Source organism: Diorhabda sublineata, chromosome 2 (assembly GCF_026230105.1).
Source record: "Diorhabda sublineata isolate icDioSubl1.1 chromosome 2, icDioSubl1.1, whole genome shotgun sequence".
NCBI lineage: Eukaryota > Metazoa > Arthropoda > Insecta > Coleoptera > Chrysomelidae > Diorhabda > Diorhabda sublineata.
Window position 1 is genome coordinate 33,140,637 of NC_079475.1, and position 20,378 is coordinate 33,161,014.

The following is a 20,378-nucleotide window of genomic DNA, read 5'->3' on the forward strand; positions in this document are numbered from 1 at the left end:
TACTTTGAGCACTAGAAGTGTTAAATCCAAGATCTATCAATTTTTATTTTTGGCAACATCATGACCTTATCGAACGCAAATTATGATAATAATCTCAACGTTTTATCTTTGAACTTGTTAGGCAAAGCAACGTTAGTTCACAAAGATAAAGTTGCTTGGTACGAGGTGCTACGATCAGCTTTTATTGAAGCCTAGGCACTAGCTGTATACAGAAGTACATTCCGCTATGGGGCCGACCGCCACATTACAAATTATCATTTCACTGAGTGAATAATGTCATATATATGTCATAATAGTACAGTTAGTAAATTGTCTAGTTGAGGAGGCAATGGAAAATATTTATTTGATTGTACCATGGTTGAACAGGCACTTAGGAATGGTCAAATTTGAGCTACTAATCATTGGAGAAAGATTGAGGAAAAGTGTTAACAAGATAACTAAGAGAACTGTAAACTTAAGGTTATTGCCAAGGGCGTTTCCAGCTAACTGTAAGGCAATTAAGTAAGTAATAAAAAAACGCTTAATTTTTTTTATTTCATAAATATCACACAGGCAACAGAATAAAAATTAAAATAAAATTTTCTCAAACTATGAGAACTATTTTCTTCTGTATTACTTAAATTGTACAAATTATCATTAATTTTTTCTAATCTACCCTCATTTTTACCTCTATTCGTTGATTAAACCATAACTGAATGTTTATCCAAACTATATCTAACTTGGTTGACTTTTAATTTAAACGTAATTAGTTAATTTTTTAGACAAAAATTCGGATTGTTTATGGTTGTTTATCAGTCAGACATGAAAAAAATGTATACAATAATTGTTTATTGTGGAATTTCTTCGTAGTAAAAAAAATGCATCAAATTTAAATAGAACTAAACTTCTGCAATAATCGTACAATAAATAGTTACTATTAAAATCAACGATTCTTAAATATACTAATTATGTTGTTGTTTTCCGAAAAATGTTATGAGTAAATAATTGTTTTTTCTTATAATTAATTTGAATTGAATTTTTTTGTAAAAACGAGGAGTTTTTCATCATAATAACAATTTTATTTTTTTAAATGATATAAAACTTTTTTTTTTCAAATTTATACAATTTTTTTCATAGATAAATACCAAATACACAATAATCCAAACGAAGTGTACATTTTTGGAATGTGAACAATTTGGTCTCGCGCTTGTTTTTGGTCGGTATTCTACTTTTTTATTTTACTATTTACTCTAAGAGTTAGATGTATAGTTCTTCCAATATCAATTACAGAAGACAGACATGCGAGGATCAATCAATATTTACTACTCGTATAAAATGCGAGAAACATCTAACAAACCGTCAGTCCACGTGGACTCATCATCTCCACTGTTTACCAATGAAAACTTCGAATCGTAAACATAAATGCATTTCTATTGGCCGAAGCTCTCGAAAAGACGAATAAAGACAGGTATGAATATAAAAATGAAGATTTAGATATACTCGTACCAACGCAACAAGTTATTTTAAATATATCCGAATGTTTAAAAAAGGAAAATATTTAGCAATGATAATAAGTATTACTTGAGTGAATAAATTTTGCTTTTATCGAGTAGTCACGAAAGGGGCTGCTATTCACAAAACGAATGAGGTACAGCCCTTGTTACAGTTCATGTCTGTCACTCTGTTTAAACCAAACGTCCTTACAGGCAGGTACATTTTACTCGTGTATTTACGTATTATAATTCAATATTCAGTTGTAGCAAGTTAACGAAGTCTAATAATATTTTTTTTTTCAAGTGGGACTACAATTAATTGCATCTGTTTAAATAACAGCGTATTCCATCCAATTTATAATGATTCGATTGACTTTTAACGTATACTTTCTCACATAAGATATACATATTTATAAAAGTGTTTATAAAAATAATGAAATCATAAAATGAGGTATCTGCGCCTATGGTAGATCAAAAAAATTGTCGGCAAGGGTTTCGATCCAGTTTTTATAATTTGCAATTGATATTGTAGGAACTACAATAATCTAAAGGTAACATTTGAATTTTTGTTATAACCACAATAAATCGAAATAAAGTTATTTTGATTCGCATTCTGAAGGAATGAAAACCTGTTATAAACACTCAAGAAGATTTAGAACATTACATTTTATACAAGCAGATACATATGAACTATTCTTAAACCAGTGTGACGTGAGAGACCAAAATATGAGGAAGAATAGCGATAAAATTCCGGTAAATACTAAATTCACATCTCTAAAGACTACATTCCAAAACTTCATTATTAAGTGGGTAGGTATTTCAATCTACCCTGTAAAAGGAAATCCGAACATTTCGAATGTTCCAGTTTAATCTGAAAACATATGTTTCAATTCGTACTTCCTGGATACGTGAAACAAACATTAATAAATTTAATACTAAAATGGTACCACTATGCACCTACCATTACCCCACTATGCACCTTAAACACCTGTATTCACCTACACTGTTGATTGTTAACAACTCGCTGGTCAGTCTGTGTTGTCGGTCCCACAGTACCATATTGATGTAGCTCGAATATATTCACGGTACTATATATTTTATAGTTTTATGGTGTTAGTGGAGTGGTGAAGTGGTGAAGGGCTGAAGCCCATTGTGATAAAACTAAGATGACTGTCACTTATACGGGGCGCGTCCCCAACGGTAGTACTTTTGGATGTTTTTGGAAAGTACTAGGAATGTAAGTTTCATTGTTGATAAGCATTGCACGAATTGTTTAGAAAAGTAGATCATTAGAAGCGATAAGACGTGAATTATGTTAACATTGTTTGAATTATTCAGAAAATTTCTCTTTTTTATATTTAATCTGTTTCGAGCACTAATATTTTTTTAATTAAATTATTTTATTAGATTTCTAAATTATTGTTGATCTGTTATGATTGTATATTTTAAAAACAAAAATATGAGAATAAAAATATAAAAAGTATTTATATTTATATAGTGATTAATAATCAAACACTTTAAAAATCATAATTCATATTTCTATTTCTTAAGCCGATATAATCAATGAGTATATTCTAACTAAAAATACCTATTATGACACTTTCTCACGAAAAAGTTTTTAAAACTACATAATCGATTCCAAATAATCTAATTTCTTTTGTTATCTTGCTAAGCAGCTGCCAAGAATATTTTAAAACATCACGTTCTGTACACAAGTTGATCGCCTTTATTAACGTCGATTTTAATCCGCTGCCTATTTTTCAAACAGAAATTCAAATGTACAGGGTTATACATTTAGTCTAGCTCCGTTTGCATATAATCGTATTTTTTTCAATAAATTAGTTCCAATGAAGTATAAGAGTTAAAGTTCATTATGAAGAATGCAAAATTAATTAGTTACTATGCTTCGTAAATGTATTGTTGGTAAGTTTTTCAAATTAGTTGAATACTGTCAGCAAATTTCTGTTTTAAGCATTAGTGTTCACGAGAAGATTTCAATTCCAAATAAAGATAATTAGTTGATGTATCTTCATATGCAAAACTTTTGTTTTTTATGATTACCCATGATTTGTCCAGAAACATCATTATTTGAGCTAAATCTCAACTGAAAACATATTAGTGTTGATGCGCCTTGGAAAAATGATTGTTCGTCCTTTATAAACCAGTGATTTTCCTCCTACATATCTTTATTATTCTATGGAATTCGTTTACCACGCAAGTTTTGGAAATAGCCGGTAATCGCTGAGGTCTTAATCTGGAAAATATGACGGATACCCAACTAATTCGAAGCCTGTTGTAACAATTGCGTCTACGAGTATTACTGGATGAGAACACTTTCGATCAACTCCTGCGAGGCATTTTCCTTTCATGCAATTTTTAAACTTGATAGAAACATGTCATTATGGCTCGCTTTTACAGGTAATTCACTATGATCAGCATCCAAAAATATTGCTTTCATGACATTCCTTGCTGAAAGTGTTTTCTTGAATTTTTCGATGTTTTCACTGCTCTTTCTGTATTTTTATCTCATTATAGTAGTTATGGATCCATGACTCAAACATTTATTTTATCTTGCCCACCTATATTGACTTTAAATACGACTGAAAGTTTTTATTTGAGTTTGGATTTTTGCGCTTTTAACCTTCGTAGTATCCATTGTGGAGATATTTTTTTCATGTTAAGTTCTGCAGTATATATTTGGTACAGTCAGGAGCGGAAGTGCAGTTTCTTAAAACTTACTTGAGATGCCTTTCAGCTAATTCGAGTGATTGTAAGAACAACATTTGTTCTTGTAGTTTTAGAGCAAGTGAAAAATGATTCTATTATTAGAAACTTTCTGCCAGGTGACTGTAATATATACTGCTATTTTCAATACAAGGAGCACAATTATTGATGATGTAATTAAAATATGCTCAAAAGCAAGAGTCACCACCAAATATGTCTCGTGCTACACGGATCCGTAAGGTAAAAGATCATCGCTGCGTTGCTGAAATTAGCTATTCCTAATTAATTCTCACAAAATATATGAGACATGACTTTCTGTCAATGAGTACTCACAGTAGATGTTCAGCTATATTGCTGTGCTGGAACGCCGCTCTGGATTGCTCCGCTCCTCTCACATGACAACCCAGTATTTTCTGTCAAAAATATCCTTTCAGTAGACATGTACTGAAATGTCAATTTTGTTTAATGTTTCATTAACGTCGAAAGAGGTACATCACTTTTTTTTAATATTATTGTTATACAAATTCTCTTTTGAATTATGTAAAAATAATAACATTGAATTGCATTTGATTTTTGTCACAAAAAATAACAACAAAGGTTTGCAAGAGTCAGCAGCTACCAACATGCCGATGTGCTAAATATAGCGTCAAAAAGTGTTGGATTGATAATAAACTTATGGAATGGACTATAAATTGAAAACGTATTATAATAGAAATCCACACGAAGAGTCGCGATTCATTTTTAAGAAACAATTCCGTATAATTCCGAAATAAAAAGTATACGAGGTGTGGTTTCTTCCTGTAATGACATGTAGTCTGAAGAATGTGATAGACATTAGTATACAAAATTGCACCAGAAATATCGGGAAATAATCCAATATAACAAACATAAATGTATAATTCCAACGATCCAGCCAAGATTGATTACAAACTTTCCCTGACTTGTTATATATTACAAGAATTTTGTACACCGAACGTGTGTCAATTTTGGAGAAAATTAGAGACCAGAAGAATCCACTTCAGAAGGGATTTACATTCACATGTGGACAGTCCTGGTATCTAAAAAGCTCTTCTCTTCTCCCAGAATAGAAATAAAAGTGGTTAGAAAATCGCGACTTAATGCCGTTACAACAATATTAAAAAATGTGGAGAATATTGTTCGAGTTTATTAATTTTAGTTTTTGAGGGGACTACAATCTAATGCATATTGGAGCTATCCATTAAACTGAAATACGTAGTACAAAACTTCCAATTTTATAAACGAAAGTATTGTTAGTTACGATAGCTCTATAGAAGATTCTCTAAATCAATAACAAACCATGATCAATTCATTATGATGATCGATTTTCTTGTCCTAATAATCCTGCGTATAATCTTCTCTAAATCCTAGAACAAAAAAAAATAAATACAAAAATATTATTGAATTATCGGCTTATTTTTTAAAGGTTTCTATAACTCATCTTAGATAGAATGCCCAATCAAATGAGCCCAGAAACATGGAACTATTGCTGACGTGCAAGAGAATTAATCTATTTTGTGTAAAGACCGTGGAATTAATTGTGGCCTCTTTCACATCTACTTATCTCTTCTCCATTTAGCTCCTTATTCGAAAAAATAACATGAGCTGTTGAAGGAGTCTCTCAAGTAGGTATATTTCGAGATCTATTCATAAAATAAGGATACAGAACAAAATTCGGCAAACAATTGAATTACTTAATACAGCGGTGGACAAGATTTGAAATCCCTTCGTTATAGAATTCTGTCGTCAGCGATATCAGCTAATACGCAACCGTGTTTCTTCAAGTTCTTCATCTTCAACAAGTGACAAAAATAACTAATTGCAAGACAGGAATATAATTCCTCGAAGCTCTCATAAGTTTGAAAGTAACGCACATAGTGGTATATACCACACTTGAGAAAATAATTTAGAAACATTCCAGAAGAGAGTGATCATAATCTTCCTTGATGACAAGATTTTTTTGATTTTTGAGCCACCCCTTAAGCAAAATATTTTCTATTCGATCTCCTTTATGATATGATATAGGTTATGTTTGAAAATATAACAGAAGCTCTATTGTTGTGGAAGAATATATCACGCACTTTTTGAGTATCTCTCGTATCAGATAATGTGGAATAGTGACTAGTCGATCCGATTGTTTTCAATCAATTGTTTCCTTGATATAAATAAGTAATTAGAAATAAATATGTTTACATCACTTCTTTTTTTCTAAATCGTAGTTTTCCATTGAATTTAGAACACAATAAGTTCAGAAAAATACTCTACCTTCACCTGTGAGATATTTTATGTTAATTTAATGTTGTTTAGCAATTAACTATAATTAATGTATTAAAATATAATTCAGAATAATTATGTATACAGAGAACAAGTTTGGGTTGGAACTAATTTACTAGAATCTTATTGAGTTTATATGCATGACACATGACAATATTCTACTTGAAACGTTTAATAGAATATTTTTTCAAATTTAAAATCTGAAATTCAGAACTAAACAGCAGCTAAATTTGTTTGTGTAGTTTTAAATAATAAATAGTGATTTAGATACAACAATAAGTTCGTACTTATACTTCCTTTTCTGTACTTTGTCACTAACTTTATAAAAGTTGACTTCGGAGACGTATCATTTATAAAATAGTGAAGAATATGAATAACTGAAACTATTAAGTGAAAAATCAATTACTTCGAATAATTATTACTGACGCCATTTTAATGTTTTCGATATACTATTATTATATCTGCTAGATAATTTCGGATAATATTACACTTTATTGCTCTTAGAATATAAATGAAAGGATAGTTCGCAAAAATCGTATTTTTTGCATAATGGTTTCTGAAAAAATAGGTTATGTAATATAAAAAATCCTTCATCTAATCGGATGAATTCCATATAAATGCAAAATATGGGAAAAGAACAGTTTCCGTAAGGAATGACCTTCTAATTTATGTTGTCAACAATAAACATATGAGGGTGAATTCTTAATACTTTGGGTACTAATTTCAATTCAATTACTAAGTCATTATACACGATTATCTTAGATAACATCAAAATTCACCTGAACGACATGGGTATGTAAACTATGAATAATATTATGAAGTGGGCTTGTCCGCACTAATTGTCTGCAGCTCATGGAGGCTCTCCAAAATTGGAGTATTTCCCTTGCATCGCTGGCTTTGAGGCAAGGCTCTTCCACGAGATCAAGTACCAATACTTTCCTTCTGTTAATGAGAGCTTGACTTTCACAAAACCTGTATTATATCTGTGATAGCCGACTTCTGCATGGCCAGGTTTTAGGTCAACCAGAGTATTTGCCTTCCCCTTGCTTAGCTGCAGTTTCTTTGCTACTCAGTCTGAGGGGTTTGTCTCACCTATGCTGTATATCAAAAACACTCATATTATAAGTCCGTCTCAAGGTTTCACACAATACGGAACAGCTAAACTTCCGAAATAAATAAATTTTCGATGACCAACTTAACCTACGAACATATTAGGTAAAAATCATGAAGCGTTATTCAGTGCCTTTATAAAGTAACGTAATATTTCAGATTTAGATTTTTATGAGGATTACAAAAAATATTGAATAAGCGTCATTTCAAATAATTCTGTAATAAGTGGATAAGTGTACATCTACTCAAAAGTAACATATTAAGATATTTTTCAATAATACGCTTTCTATGTATCTTCAGTTTTTCATAAACTATTAGATTGTAAATATATATTTACGGGAGTCTTTTTAGATAAATGAAGAAATAAAATCAAAAATATCTTTCCCTTTTTTTTACGTTTAAACTCGCGCCAAATATTTTCTATTCAGTCAATTTTTGTCGTAAAAAAATTAGAAATAGAAAATCAAAATTATATCTATTGACTCTTTTCTCCATCAAGCATTTCAATCCTACACATATAGGGCTCGTTATTTTAGTTATTTTTTAGTGGCAGTATTTGTGAACACATATGAAGTTTCATGTTGATCAATCATTTCATTCATATATTCTGTTGTGCAAAGTTAACGCGTTAAAGTCATAAAAAAACTTGGATAAGTATAATGAAATAACAAAATTATTAGTTTCGGTAGATGTAAAACCAAAACAAATTCAACGATTATTATAAGTATATGCAGATTCTTCACCTTTGATTCTAATATTAGAAAAATGAAGCTACATTTCAAAGTCATCATACAATTCATAAGAACTGTGCATTAAGGTCAGAAATTAGCAAAAATACCATTAGACAATATCGTTGATTAACTCAATACATCCTAATTCGAAATAAAACTCTAAGGATTGTTACAAATTTCCTTCACGATGATAGAGTAATCATCGAAGAGTATTATTGTTATCTGTTGAATCAAATTAATGTAAAGAACCGTTGAAAAAAGACTGGTTCACGAAAGAAATCATTTTTTATCTAGATAACGCTCTGGCTCGCAGATCTCCAAAAACCAAAGCGAAAGTCTGTGAAATAAATTAACTACTTGTGCAACATCCACTCTATTCATCAAACCTAGCTTCCGTTGACTTTTCTATATCAAAAAATGTATTTAAGGAAAACATTTTCACTTCAGGGATTGTATCCAAAAATTAGAAAATCGCCAGAAAAAGTTCATTGAAATTGAGCTGAATGATAAAATTTCTTCAATACCATGGCAACGTGATTTTACTAACAAATTACCAAACTTATTATTATATTATATTCATTTAATTTAACTAAAAAATTTAACTACTGTTAATAAACGTCGTATAAAAACAAAATAATGAAAAATATTCAAATACTTTATTGTTCCATTTAGGTACGGTTACTGCAGTGAATTAATATCAATCTTTTGATCACATGTGTTTTTACTTTCACTGACTTCCTAGAATTATCGGAAAGTGTGGAATAATATTATTTCGACGTACTCATCAAACTCAAATATATTTCTAGAGCTGATCATGCTATTACATTTGCATCAAAATTTGTATTTGAAACGTCGATAAATATGTAATTAAAATATCCAAAAGCAATTATCTATCAATTCATGCGTAATAGGATTTACCAATATTCTGGGTATTAAATATGATGAATATAGTATTTTTCTATTTATCACAAAGTTGAGAAATGTTATTTTTTTATAAAAATAAAGTTATGCTATTATTACTTACTTCCATCAATTTCTTGTTCTCCAATCACTGTGTTTATAACATATTTTGTCCCCAATTTCTGGTGAATCTTTAACCTAAAGAAACATTCACGTAGTTGACGTTTCACAACGAGGGCTTTAAGCTTTTAATTTGAAGAAGTTCCATGCACTGAAGTAAGTGATTACTTTAGACATAAGACTTTTTTAAGATCCCAAATTTTTTTGCGTATTATCAAAGACTTCCATAAACACTATTAGTATTGACGATTGAGCCGGTAAAAAGATTAGCAAATAATTTTCCTGGTTACTCACACTCGTCGCCAAGATTACCTGCGTCACTAATGCAATAATAAATTGATCGCCGGAATTCAAGGGTTGATTTAATGCAAATAGGTAAAATGGTCGCTGCGTTTTTAAATCGGAACCTAAGAGAAAAATAAATGATTAGGTTACGATAGCTTTTCTGCTCACTACCTATTCGAAAGCTCCGTAATTGTACTCATCTTCTCTCCTGGATATCAGGTTCCCACTTTCAATAGTGTAAAGCCTTAATTCACAATTCAGCTTCTTTTGGCAAGATCTTAATGATGTTTTTCCTCTTTTCTAGATCTTGTCTTTGGAAAACGTAAAATTTTCGCAAACAATTCTCCTACGGTCACTTTCAATAACTGACACCGATGCTTTTAACTATTATTCACTTCACTAGAAGATGAAAATAGCAATGAAAAAAAGCTCCAAGAAGTTGGCGTTTTCAAATATCCAATTTCATATTGTGCGCCAATGAAAAAGTATCTGCCGAATTCAATAAATGGAAAGGAAAAAGTTGTGCGAAAGCAGAAATATAGTAAATTTCTCACATATTTCTACAATCATGATGGAACTTTCTAGTAATTTCATTTTAGACAAAATAATAGATTATTTAAAGTATATCCACTAATCCGATTAAGCCAAGAGAAATACACTTTTAGCTTTTCCACCACCACAGAAAAGATGATAACACATGACAAACATGTAGAGAAATTTGTACTGTTTATAGTAATTGATTGTAACGTGCGTAATTGATTTGAACGTTTCCTTTATGGAAAATTGGTTTTCTTCACTTGTTATTCTTCGATTAACTTTATTATCCATATCACAGATAAGAAAACCATTCGATTTTAAATCTGAAATATATTTATCTGCCAAGATACGTAACTAAGGTTTAACTATTCTATGAAGAGAATAGTCATAAACCTTTGACATTTTACTTTGTCAAGATATTACTGATGCATTGGGAGGAGTCAACCTTGAAATAATTTGGAATCATTTGGAAAAGGCTAAATATTCTAAGAATCTCGATGATCAGGTACTGTATGGTTGACTAAACGAAATTTATTTCACGAATCGAAATTTGTTATGTTTTTGATGAAATGCAGCCATTTCTTAAAAGAATAATAAGGAGTGATGGAAAATTCATAAGATATAAGATTTTAAATGCCAATTATCTTTGTGGAAAAGTTTTGAAGTGATACAACGAGAAAATTCTGGAGCGTTGGTCAACTCCTGGCTGCGTACATATTTGATTTCTCTTCTTTTAGTGCATATCCGTGACGATCATAATGGGACTTCTTCCTGGAACTCTTTGACTAAATATTTTGCCTGGCAGAATGGCTTGGAACAATGGATTCGTTTAGCATAATGTGGCCGAAGTGGTATGAGAGTTTTAATGGTTATCATTAGTTTATTTGTTACCCGTGCGGTCCAAGAAATCCTTAGTATTCGTCTATAAAGCTATACATTTCGAATTTTTCCAATTTTTTGCTTATACCTTCGTTCAAGGTCAAGGAATCACTTCCATAAAACAGGACAGAAAAAACGTAGCATATCAGAATCCTCATCCTCGTTTACAATAGTACCCAGGTATTTATTATATTTTACTCTTTCTATTGGAACTTGTTTGATATATTGATGACTTCTTCTTCGCAGTTAAAGTTCTTCATTATAAAAACACCCGAAAATGGCAAAATGTCAAGGATGATAAAGGCATTTTGAATGACATTCATTTTTAGTAACAAAACATTTTATGAAAAAATTTGTAAAATAGTCAAGCGTGATATCGCAACTTTAAAAATGTCTTGTAACCGTAGCAGTTGAATAATCACGTAGTGATTTGAATAAACGGATATGAAAGTCGACTACACAAGTACTAGTCAAAGTGATTGAAAGAAGAACAAATTAGCATTTTATAATTGATGTAAGTTTTTCAACAGTGCCCATTGACAAAAGGGAATTTATTTGAACAATTAAAACATTTGGATAGTTTGGAATCGAGTCTCGGGAAGGAATGTTAATTAATTCTTGTTATCACTTTTGTTAGAATTTGTAGTTGTCTGGTTTAAGGCAGTCTTTTTTATACTAATATGTTCAGTAGATCGTTGCCACTGCGTTAACTATGATTTAATTGGTTATAATAGTTATAATATTTATCGAACTATTGTTTTGACTGCTGTTTTTATCTCAGTTTTGATATAATTTAAAAAAATGTAAACTATGAAGAAATTGATATTATTCATTACTCTCCTGCAGCTTCCTGTTGTTTTCGTTTCTTGTAACCAAATTCATTTACGAATTATATCATTTATATTTTCCAAATTCTAAAAATATCGTTTCCGAAATATACGGTAGCACCGGTATCACAATATTCCAAATTATTTACCAATGTATTTATGGATTTTTTCTTTCTTTGAAGCTTTTGTTGTTTAAGAAAATAACTGCGTTGTGTTAAGATTAATTAAAGCATGGATAATAGATTTTAATCCGAGATTTATTTCGTAACGTTTCGTCGAGATCCCCTTTCACTAAACTCTTACTCAACGAATGGTACATAATCATTAACAATTGAAGATATAAAGATGTTATAGGATCTATATTAGTAGCGCCATTAAATTATCCTAATCTGTGGCATAGAAAGCGAAAATAGCGGTGAACTTTCTCAAAACAGACGGATTAGGTTTATAATAATCAAAATTATTAATATACCTGAAATAATAACATAAATATATTACAACGATAAAATAAAATATGTTAGCTAGTCGACTGTAAAGATTAAAGTAAAAATTTTGTAGGACATTTCGGAAGCCCACCCTCAAACATCGACCGCTATGTTCGCAAAGATTATTTTCTATATTCTAATTGTCGACAAAGAATTAATTTTATTATAAAAAAAAAACGATTTCTCCAAAATTTTGATTCATACGTGATTGGAACGTCAAAAAAGTTTTTATTTCAAACCCGATCCAGATTATCCAAGAGGCTCCAAATGAATTACGCGTAAGAGAACTCGCTCGCTATCTACTTGTACAATACAAAATATTTTAGAGGGCATCTGAAGATGAAAAATGCACCAATTTAATCCATTCTCGCTAAAAATGTACATGTTGTAGTAGACTTAACAAAAAACTAAATAAATCAACATTGTGGAGGGCTAGCACTCTTGACGCCTCCACTCGCCAAGACTGGTGTCGGGAACCACTAGAAGACTCCTCGAGAGAGAAGTTAATGTTCAAAATGTTGTCCACTGACTAGTCTATTCCTAATCAAAATACGTTATCAACTTACTCTACTTGCTTTTTAAGTTCCTCAATTAAAACTAGTCCAAAAGACTGATCTATGGATCTCGGTTTTGTGGTATTAAAGCTTTAAGATCTTCAAGAACAGATCTTGGGAAATGGGGAGGCGTACCATCCTGTTGAAACCTATTTCTGTATATAGAACGTTGGCATTGACAAGTTCACGAAAATATTAACCAATAGCGGTACTAATTCTTGTTGCAATAAATAAAAAGTTTTTAGTTTTATAGAAATTATCACGATTAAGTTTTTTAATTTCCTCAGTTCTAAAGTAAGATAAGAATATGTTTAAAAATTTATCTAAATTATTGTTTCTTATTATTCGACACCGCTTTTGCCTTTGCGGAGCTGAATTACCATAAGCATTATTATAATTTCCAAAGTTTTCAGTTTAAAATATTTTGTTTATGGAAAAAGAGGGTTGATATTTCTCATTGCAATAAATAAATAATAAAAAAGTAAGTAGAAACAAAATTTAAATCACACGACAAAAGTTGAAATCTCGGTCCTGCGCGTCATGATGCGCAGATCTGAAAATTCAACTTTCGACCCTAGTATTCTAATATATTAATTTGATGTAAATTTTGGAATGATTTGAATGCTGATGATGACAAAGTTGAAATAGTACATTATGTTGGGTCTTCTGTTCCGAGTGACATATACTTTTTTTTTCTTCAAGCAAAGGTGTACATTGAAATTCTTCTTTTTGAGACATTTTTACAATACACTTTCCAAAACTGACAAACATCAAATTAAATAAAAATTAAATGACAGTTCCTGCCTACTTGGTTACAACGCCCATAATAAGACGTTGCTATCGTTTGTCATTATTTTGTTACTGGTACAATAATGAGCGTTCATTATTTTACTAGTAATAGTATAGGTGATTTCTACGATCTGTGTTACCGAAAATAATATAGATATTATTATACGCTTGAAGAAAAAGGTATATTTTAAATATTTAGATTCAGAGGTATGAAGGAAAGTCGGTCGAATAGGAACTATTCCTTTCCAATAATTAACTGAAAAATCCACTCCTGACTATATTCCCTAAAACTCCGCTGCACCCTAACTTACTGTACGTATCAAAAGCCGCATTCACAGGCCAGTAAGCGATAGAAGCTATTCAACATTTGAAATTTCATTTGGTGAAAGGTTCATATGAATGATTATTTTAAAAGAGATCGTTATGGAATTTATAAAAGTCAGACTTCAGCCGGCATCGACATAACCGTCAACGCATTTATGTTATAAATCTTCAAGCAACAAAATTCGTTTATGGAATCATAGTTATTTAAATAAATAATATTCATCAACCAATTGAAATTCAAATCGAGCTATTGCTATTATTATAATTAATTTTTTTCATTGTTTCCATTTTCTTAATTTCGCACCATTCGTTGAAATTATAAATCGTTGTTACTTGTGAAATTTTAAAGTTTGATTTAAAATTTCTGTGGCGTTCTGTTTCAAATCAAAATCCAGTTAATTAATTCACGTTATAATATTGTTTGTTACATCATTTCTTTACGAAATTTAAAGTCAATGTGTTAGTAATTTTTATTAGAAAATTCCGTCTAAACTAAAAACTGTGCTATAAAGATATAGATTACAATTTTCATTTAGGTTTTTTAGCGTTTATTTTCATAATAAAAAATTTTTTAATCAAAATTTGAATGCCAAAAAATGTAACATCTGATTTGACTAAAATGTTATTAGCGAAAAATTCTTCGCCAACTGAATAAATTGTGTTTACTTGGCGCGTTTACTGTTATTTGAAATGTAAATTTTTAATCTTTATATTATGTATGTTTGTATGGATAGAACGTCGCTGAATCAGCGTTATCCAAATAAAGGTTAATAGACAAATGTCAATAAAATTCCAATACAGTTGTAAAAACATAACCTTCAACATGTAAATGATAGAGAAGAATTATGAAAAAGAATTATATTATCTAGTCATAACGTAGGTATGTTGAAAGGCCTGCTCCTACAGCTAGTTTAAAGGAAAGTGTAATACTGTCAAGGACTTATTTACATAGAGTAAAAATAATCTTAAGAATTATTTTATCTATATGATAATACTTATACCTGAGAAAACTTCTGCAGTATTATCTTATTTGATTAATTAATTTTATAAGTATAATTGGTTTTGCATATCCAATAATATCGCTCCATCCATCTCCTTTGAGTATCTCCTGTTCTTCTCATTCCACTTTTACTTTCTATTATCTTTTTTGATAAACTTATTGTGACTTATTCATCTTAATCTAGGTTCTTTTATGGTGATTATCATAAGGAATTAGTCAAATGGATCGTCAAATTATTCTCGTACTTTCTTACTTTGTTGTTGTCATATTTCAACTATTTCTTTATAAATACTTAGTAGACAGTTCTAGTATTTTTATTAAACTTTATCAATTGTCCTAATTTTATTACCAAATAAATCTCATAATCGATTTGTTTATTCTACTCTTAGCACTTCCAAATAATATTTTTTTAGATTATGTATTATTTTGTTTTGTTTTGCTTGTTGAAATTTGGTCTCTCTAGTAAATTATAGGCCTAGCTTCGTAAAAGATTTCTTTGTTTTGTGAATGTTTCCTTTTCTGTTTTCCTTTCAAATTTACTGCTTTTCACTTCTAATCCATTCCGTATACCTCGTCTTCTTTTCCTTCATTGACAGTCTCATTATTCCTTCTCTTTACTTCTTGATAATTTTGCTAGGCACTGATTCTACTTTATAATGTACTAGAGCTGTAGCTTTTGTAACAATATATTCTATAGCATTATTGAGCATCATTAAAGATAAACAGTCAATCTTCCTAAACTTTTATTCTAATTTTTTATTGCTCAATTTGCTACTCTACATAACATTGTGCCGTTTTTTATATCATCTTGTATTTTTCTAATATCAATGGTTTCTTTAAAATTTAAGAGTATTATCACTGATATAGTTATTTAATGATTCAAGGTACTGCCTATGAATGAACTAATAACAATAGGAGAGATAATACGATGTCTGGCTATTAAATAACGAGACTGATTACGAAAAAGGGATTTATCATAAAAATTATTCTACATTCGTAGGCTCCCCTTCAAATCATTCCCTTCACCACGCCACACACCTTTCCTTTCGTTTTTCCATTGATCTAAGCAGTACTGGAAGTCTTCTTTTGTGAGGGTCTTTAAGAGCTCTGCCGTTTTTCGCTTTACAGCTTCCATCGATTCAAATCCGGCCCCTTTCAAAGAAGATCTTTTTCCAACCTTTCAAGGAAATCGGAGCAGACCCGTTGACGCGAGAGCTTTTGGTCAGAAATCAGACTTTTGCCATGTGTAATTCCTAGTGTAAAATTTTTCTTATCGTTTCTTTATCGGAGTTTACAGCATCGCAATCATCCGGATGCTCATTCGACGATCTGCACGCACAAGTTGGTTGATTTTGGTCACTGTTTCTGGAGTTGAAATAGTCACAGGGTGACCTGGACGCTGATCATCTCCAGTGTTCTCTCTCCCTTACGCGCTCAAAAATACGCGCACGAGTGAATTATCCTTTATAACAATGTATGGCACTCAGTTGGACTTTTTTTTAATTTAACGATTAATTTGAGATTGATTCGTAACACATGGTTGTCGGAACAAGAAAAAACAAGTTCGTTTCAAACTGCTACTGCACAAATACTTTAATAGTGATGGAAACGTCTTCTGGGACGTGCATAGACAAGATATCCAGATACCCTACGCACTACTACTACAACGCAAGCTACCAACGTTTCTGTTTCTAAATGATTGATAATTGCAAATCATGCTTGATTGGAGAGTTTTAATTGCCTTATTCTAACAAATGGACGGAGCTGGAATAGGAGTGTACGGACCCAGAACCAAACCCTCTCAAAGCCTAACCAAGCATTTTTCAAACAGAAATTTATGTAATTGAAAATATTCACTTCAATCTAGAGAGGAGATTATCATCCTGTCCGATAGTCAAGCAGCCATTAGAGCTCTTAGCGGTACACACCAGGCCGAAGGGAAATGAAACAGCTGATAAGCTCGCTAAAGCAGGGGCAGACAAGCCCTTCATGAGATCCGAACCTCCAATGAAAAAAGCATTGAAAAAGAAGGTAGATAGGAGCAAAACCAATTATTGGGACAATCTACATAGGCTGAAACAGGCAAAGACTTTTCTAGGAAACTATAACTAGAGTATATCTGCTGAATGTACTCGAATCTAAGTAAGAAAAATTTACGAATACTAATAGGAGTTCTAGGGGAACTGTCGCCTCAACAGACACCTGAAGATGCTAGACCTATCAGATAATGCGTCTTGTAGATTTTGTTGCACAGAGGACGAAACGAAATCCATACTTTCTAACAAAACTCCAAAAATCTTTTATTTTAATTTATGACTAGGTGTCTTCCCAAGTTATCTATTCAAAAGCTTCTTACAACATTTACCAAGCATATTTGAAGTCACTTAAATCTAAAAATTCTATATCTATTTCAAAGATTTCGTTCAAAATTTCGTGAATTTAGAAGCCGGTTTTTGTTGTCAAGCACGGTCCAATTTCTTGGAACAATTTTAACGGATTCTACAAAAGACATTTTTTGTTTTTCTAAACTATTTATACGTTTTTACTACGAAACTGGAATGCATTTTGATAAAGGTTAGTTGATTTCCCAATGAAGCTTTTATTAGAATATTTTGCGCCTTTGCAATAACAGTAGGTTCTTTCTTCAGAATAATACTATAAAAGCAGTTCCTTGATCGCGACTTAATGTTCATCATAAAAGATTGCCGTTTCTAAGGTGACCTTGTCAAAACGAATTCGTAAAGGACTTTTCACAAATATTTTTTAAGCGTTTTTAATTAGTACATTCACATCTAATATGTTAGGCTACTCTGTGGCTTTCATGGGCTAAGCATGTCAAGTGAACTAAATTTGGACAACTTAATTGCCCTATTGGTGTCCTACTTTAACCATGTAAGGAGCAGCATATGATATCATAAGTATTTTTATTTCAGTTGGAACTACATTAGGTGCAAAAAAATTTCATAAAATATTTAGATCATTATATAATTGAATGGTCCCTATTCCCTAACTGTCGGCGTGATAATAAATAAGATTCACTAGGTTTGTCTTCCTGCTTGTCCTATTAACACACTGTAAATGTGAAGGAAATGGTTATTAATGTACTTTTATCGGAAACACTCTTCTTAAACTATTTTTCTAAAATACAACTGAAGTAATCTCATCTTTCCCTACACAATCTTGAAACCTATTTTTAAGCTGACTCAAAGTAGACTCAGTGTATAAGTGGTTAGTATCAGCGGCTAACTGATTAGTGCGCCTAAATTAGCCCACTATCAAAAATGACAACTAGCACCCCAACAGTTTACTCGCTGCTAATAGCTTTTGCTATGTTTGATAATACAAGCGGTAAGAAGTGGATTGGGTGATCACGTGACTATTAGTGCCAGTAGCACGTCATTAGTAGTATATACTCGCTCATCTAGCGCTAATCGCCACTTGCCAGTTGTTGTTTGTTTGTCAAAGTGACTGTAGGCTGTTACAATGTCGGAGCTAAAGTAGAACATTGATCTGACAATACAATTTTCACAAATAATCAAAGATTACCCTTGTTAGTGAAATACTTTGGACACCAATTATAACAAAAGAGATGTGAGAGAAACGCATATGTACAAGATATTGGAGATCTTCAGTTTAACGAAGCTGCATAATTTCAAATGATAATCGAAAACCAAAATTAAATCACTAAAGGTTCGTTCCAGCCCATCAAAAAACCGTCCTTGGTACGGTGAGTTTTCTGCGCAATAAAGATTACCAATATACGTACGATTCTGCTTTGTGTTCCAACTGACTTAGCTATCGATTGTGAACCGATTCCAGGACTGTCTTTTCGATACTTGTTTTATAACAAGAACTGTTACCAGAACCGGGTATAGCCGGAGATTGCGCAGACAATAATGGAGAATATTTGCAAACTGAAGCTGAGGATCCATTCTCAAACACTTCTGTGATCTGTAAGGTCTTCATCTAGCAGTTCTCTAAAAATAGTATGCAAACTATATATAGTATCCACAACTCTTACAATAATTCTTAAAATTCGTCTTCAAACTCGATTTAAAGGAACAGAATACATTTTTAAATTTACAATAATATCTGAATCCACTAAATATTTCACATGTACAGCTGATGAGAGTTAAAATTAGCACCAATACTAGCCAAGGAACATCGCGTTAATGTGCCTAGCTTGTGCTGCTAGTAAACTGTAGCCACGTCTACACAGGGCTAAAGTATAGCGAGGCTTTATGTATAGGGTATTGTACAATGTAGAATAGTTATTTTCTTATCTTTACCATTACTGGATGTAGGTATTGTACCAAGTCTCATCGGTTTTTCCTACCTAGCTATATTTATTTTTCAAACGCTGTGACTCCATTATAACTTATCTTTGGTCTATTATTTTCAATAAAAATGGAGTACGCCAGTTGTAGTGGAACAATTGATCAATTTACTTTCTAAACTGTACTTTCAGGGAAGCTCGTTAAATCTAAGGTCTCTTTCAAAGAAAAGTATTTTTCGAGGCCTCGTTCTACAAGCTTAACTATCATTTTTGCCTCAAACATTTGCGCTGTTTGATAGAAATTTTATAAAACACTATCGTACTTTATAATACACACTCTTTCGTGGCTCGAAATGCACAGAGATATACAAAGACGTTGGGATCATACATAAACCGACCCTGTTTATGTTTAGGTATTAATATAAGGGTAGAGTCTATTCTATTGGATCTCATATAGTAACTGGAGGGTAGTCACTTTCTTAGATCGTGAAGAATTCTATATAATAATATGTTTCTTTTCACAATTTTCAAGTCTAGGGTGAGCCTGATTATTATATGTACTACTGATCTTTTCAAGAAATTTGCATCGATTTTTTTCGAATACTTAAAGACTTTATATATAATACAAGTACTATATAAATTGTATATCGTATTATAAGTTATTTCCCATGTTGCAGCGTATTTTCTCATTTTCACATCTGTTTTACTCATTTTTTCATTCATTTTATAAAGTTTTTCCCATTATATTTAACAGTTCAGCTGTTAAATTATTTTAAACAACACTTTTATTATTTCCAAATTCATCGTAAATCTCCTTTACATGTTTTTTCATTGATACTTTTTTGTTTTTATTGTTATTTTACTTTGATTTAATTGTCTGAACATGCAACTCTTCGATGACGCACCTATACGAGACTTTTAATTGTAGTCCTCGTATACATCGTAAGAGCAATTCAAATTATCACCTCATTTATATATGAAAGTGTTGACTCCAGGTTTCTTTGTTGAAAATATAAGTTGACCCTGGCATATTTGTATTCGTTACTTACATGACGACATACTTCAAAGAAATT

The 20,378-nt window shown here is 31.3% G+C and overlaps 1 protein-coding gene across 1 annotated transcript in view; it reads left to right on the forward strand.

Moving 5' to 3' along the window:
- Positions 1–2,462: 2,462 nt before the first annotated feature.
- LOC130453298 (bestrophin-2) overlaps positions 2,463–20,378 on the forward strand; it is a 102,937-nt gene continuing 85,021 nt past the window's right edge. The window contains exon 1 of the mRNA XM_056792955.1: positions 2,463–2,709. Coding sequence (XP_056648933.1) covers positions 2,639–2,709 — 71 coding nt within the window. The 5' untranslated portion in view covers positions 2,463–2,638. The remainder of the gene's footprint in view (positions 2,710–20,378) is intronic.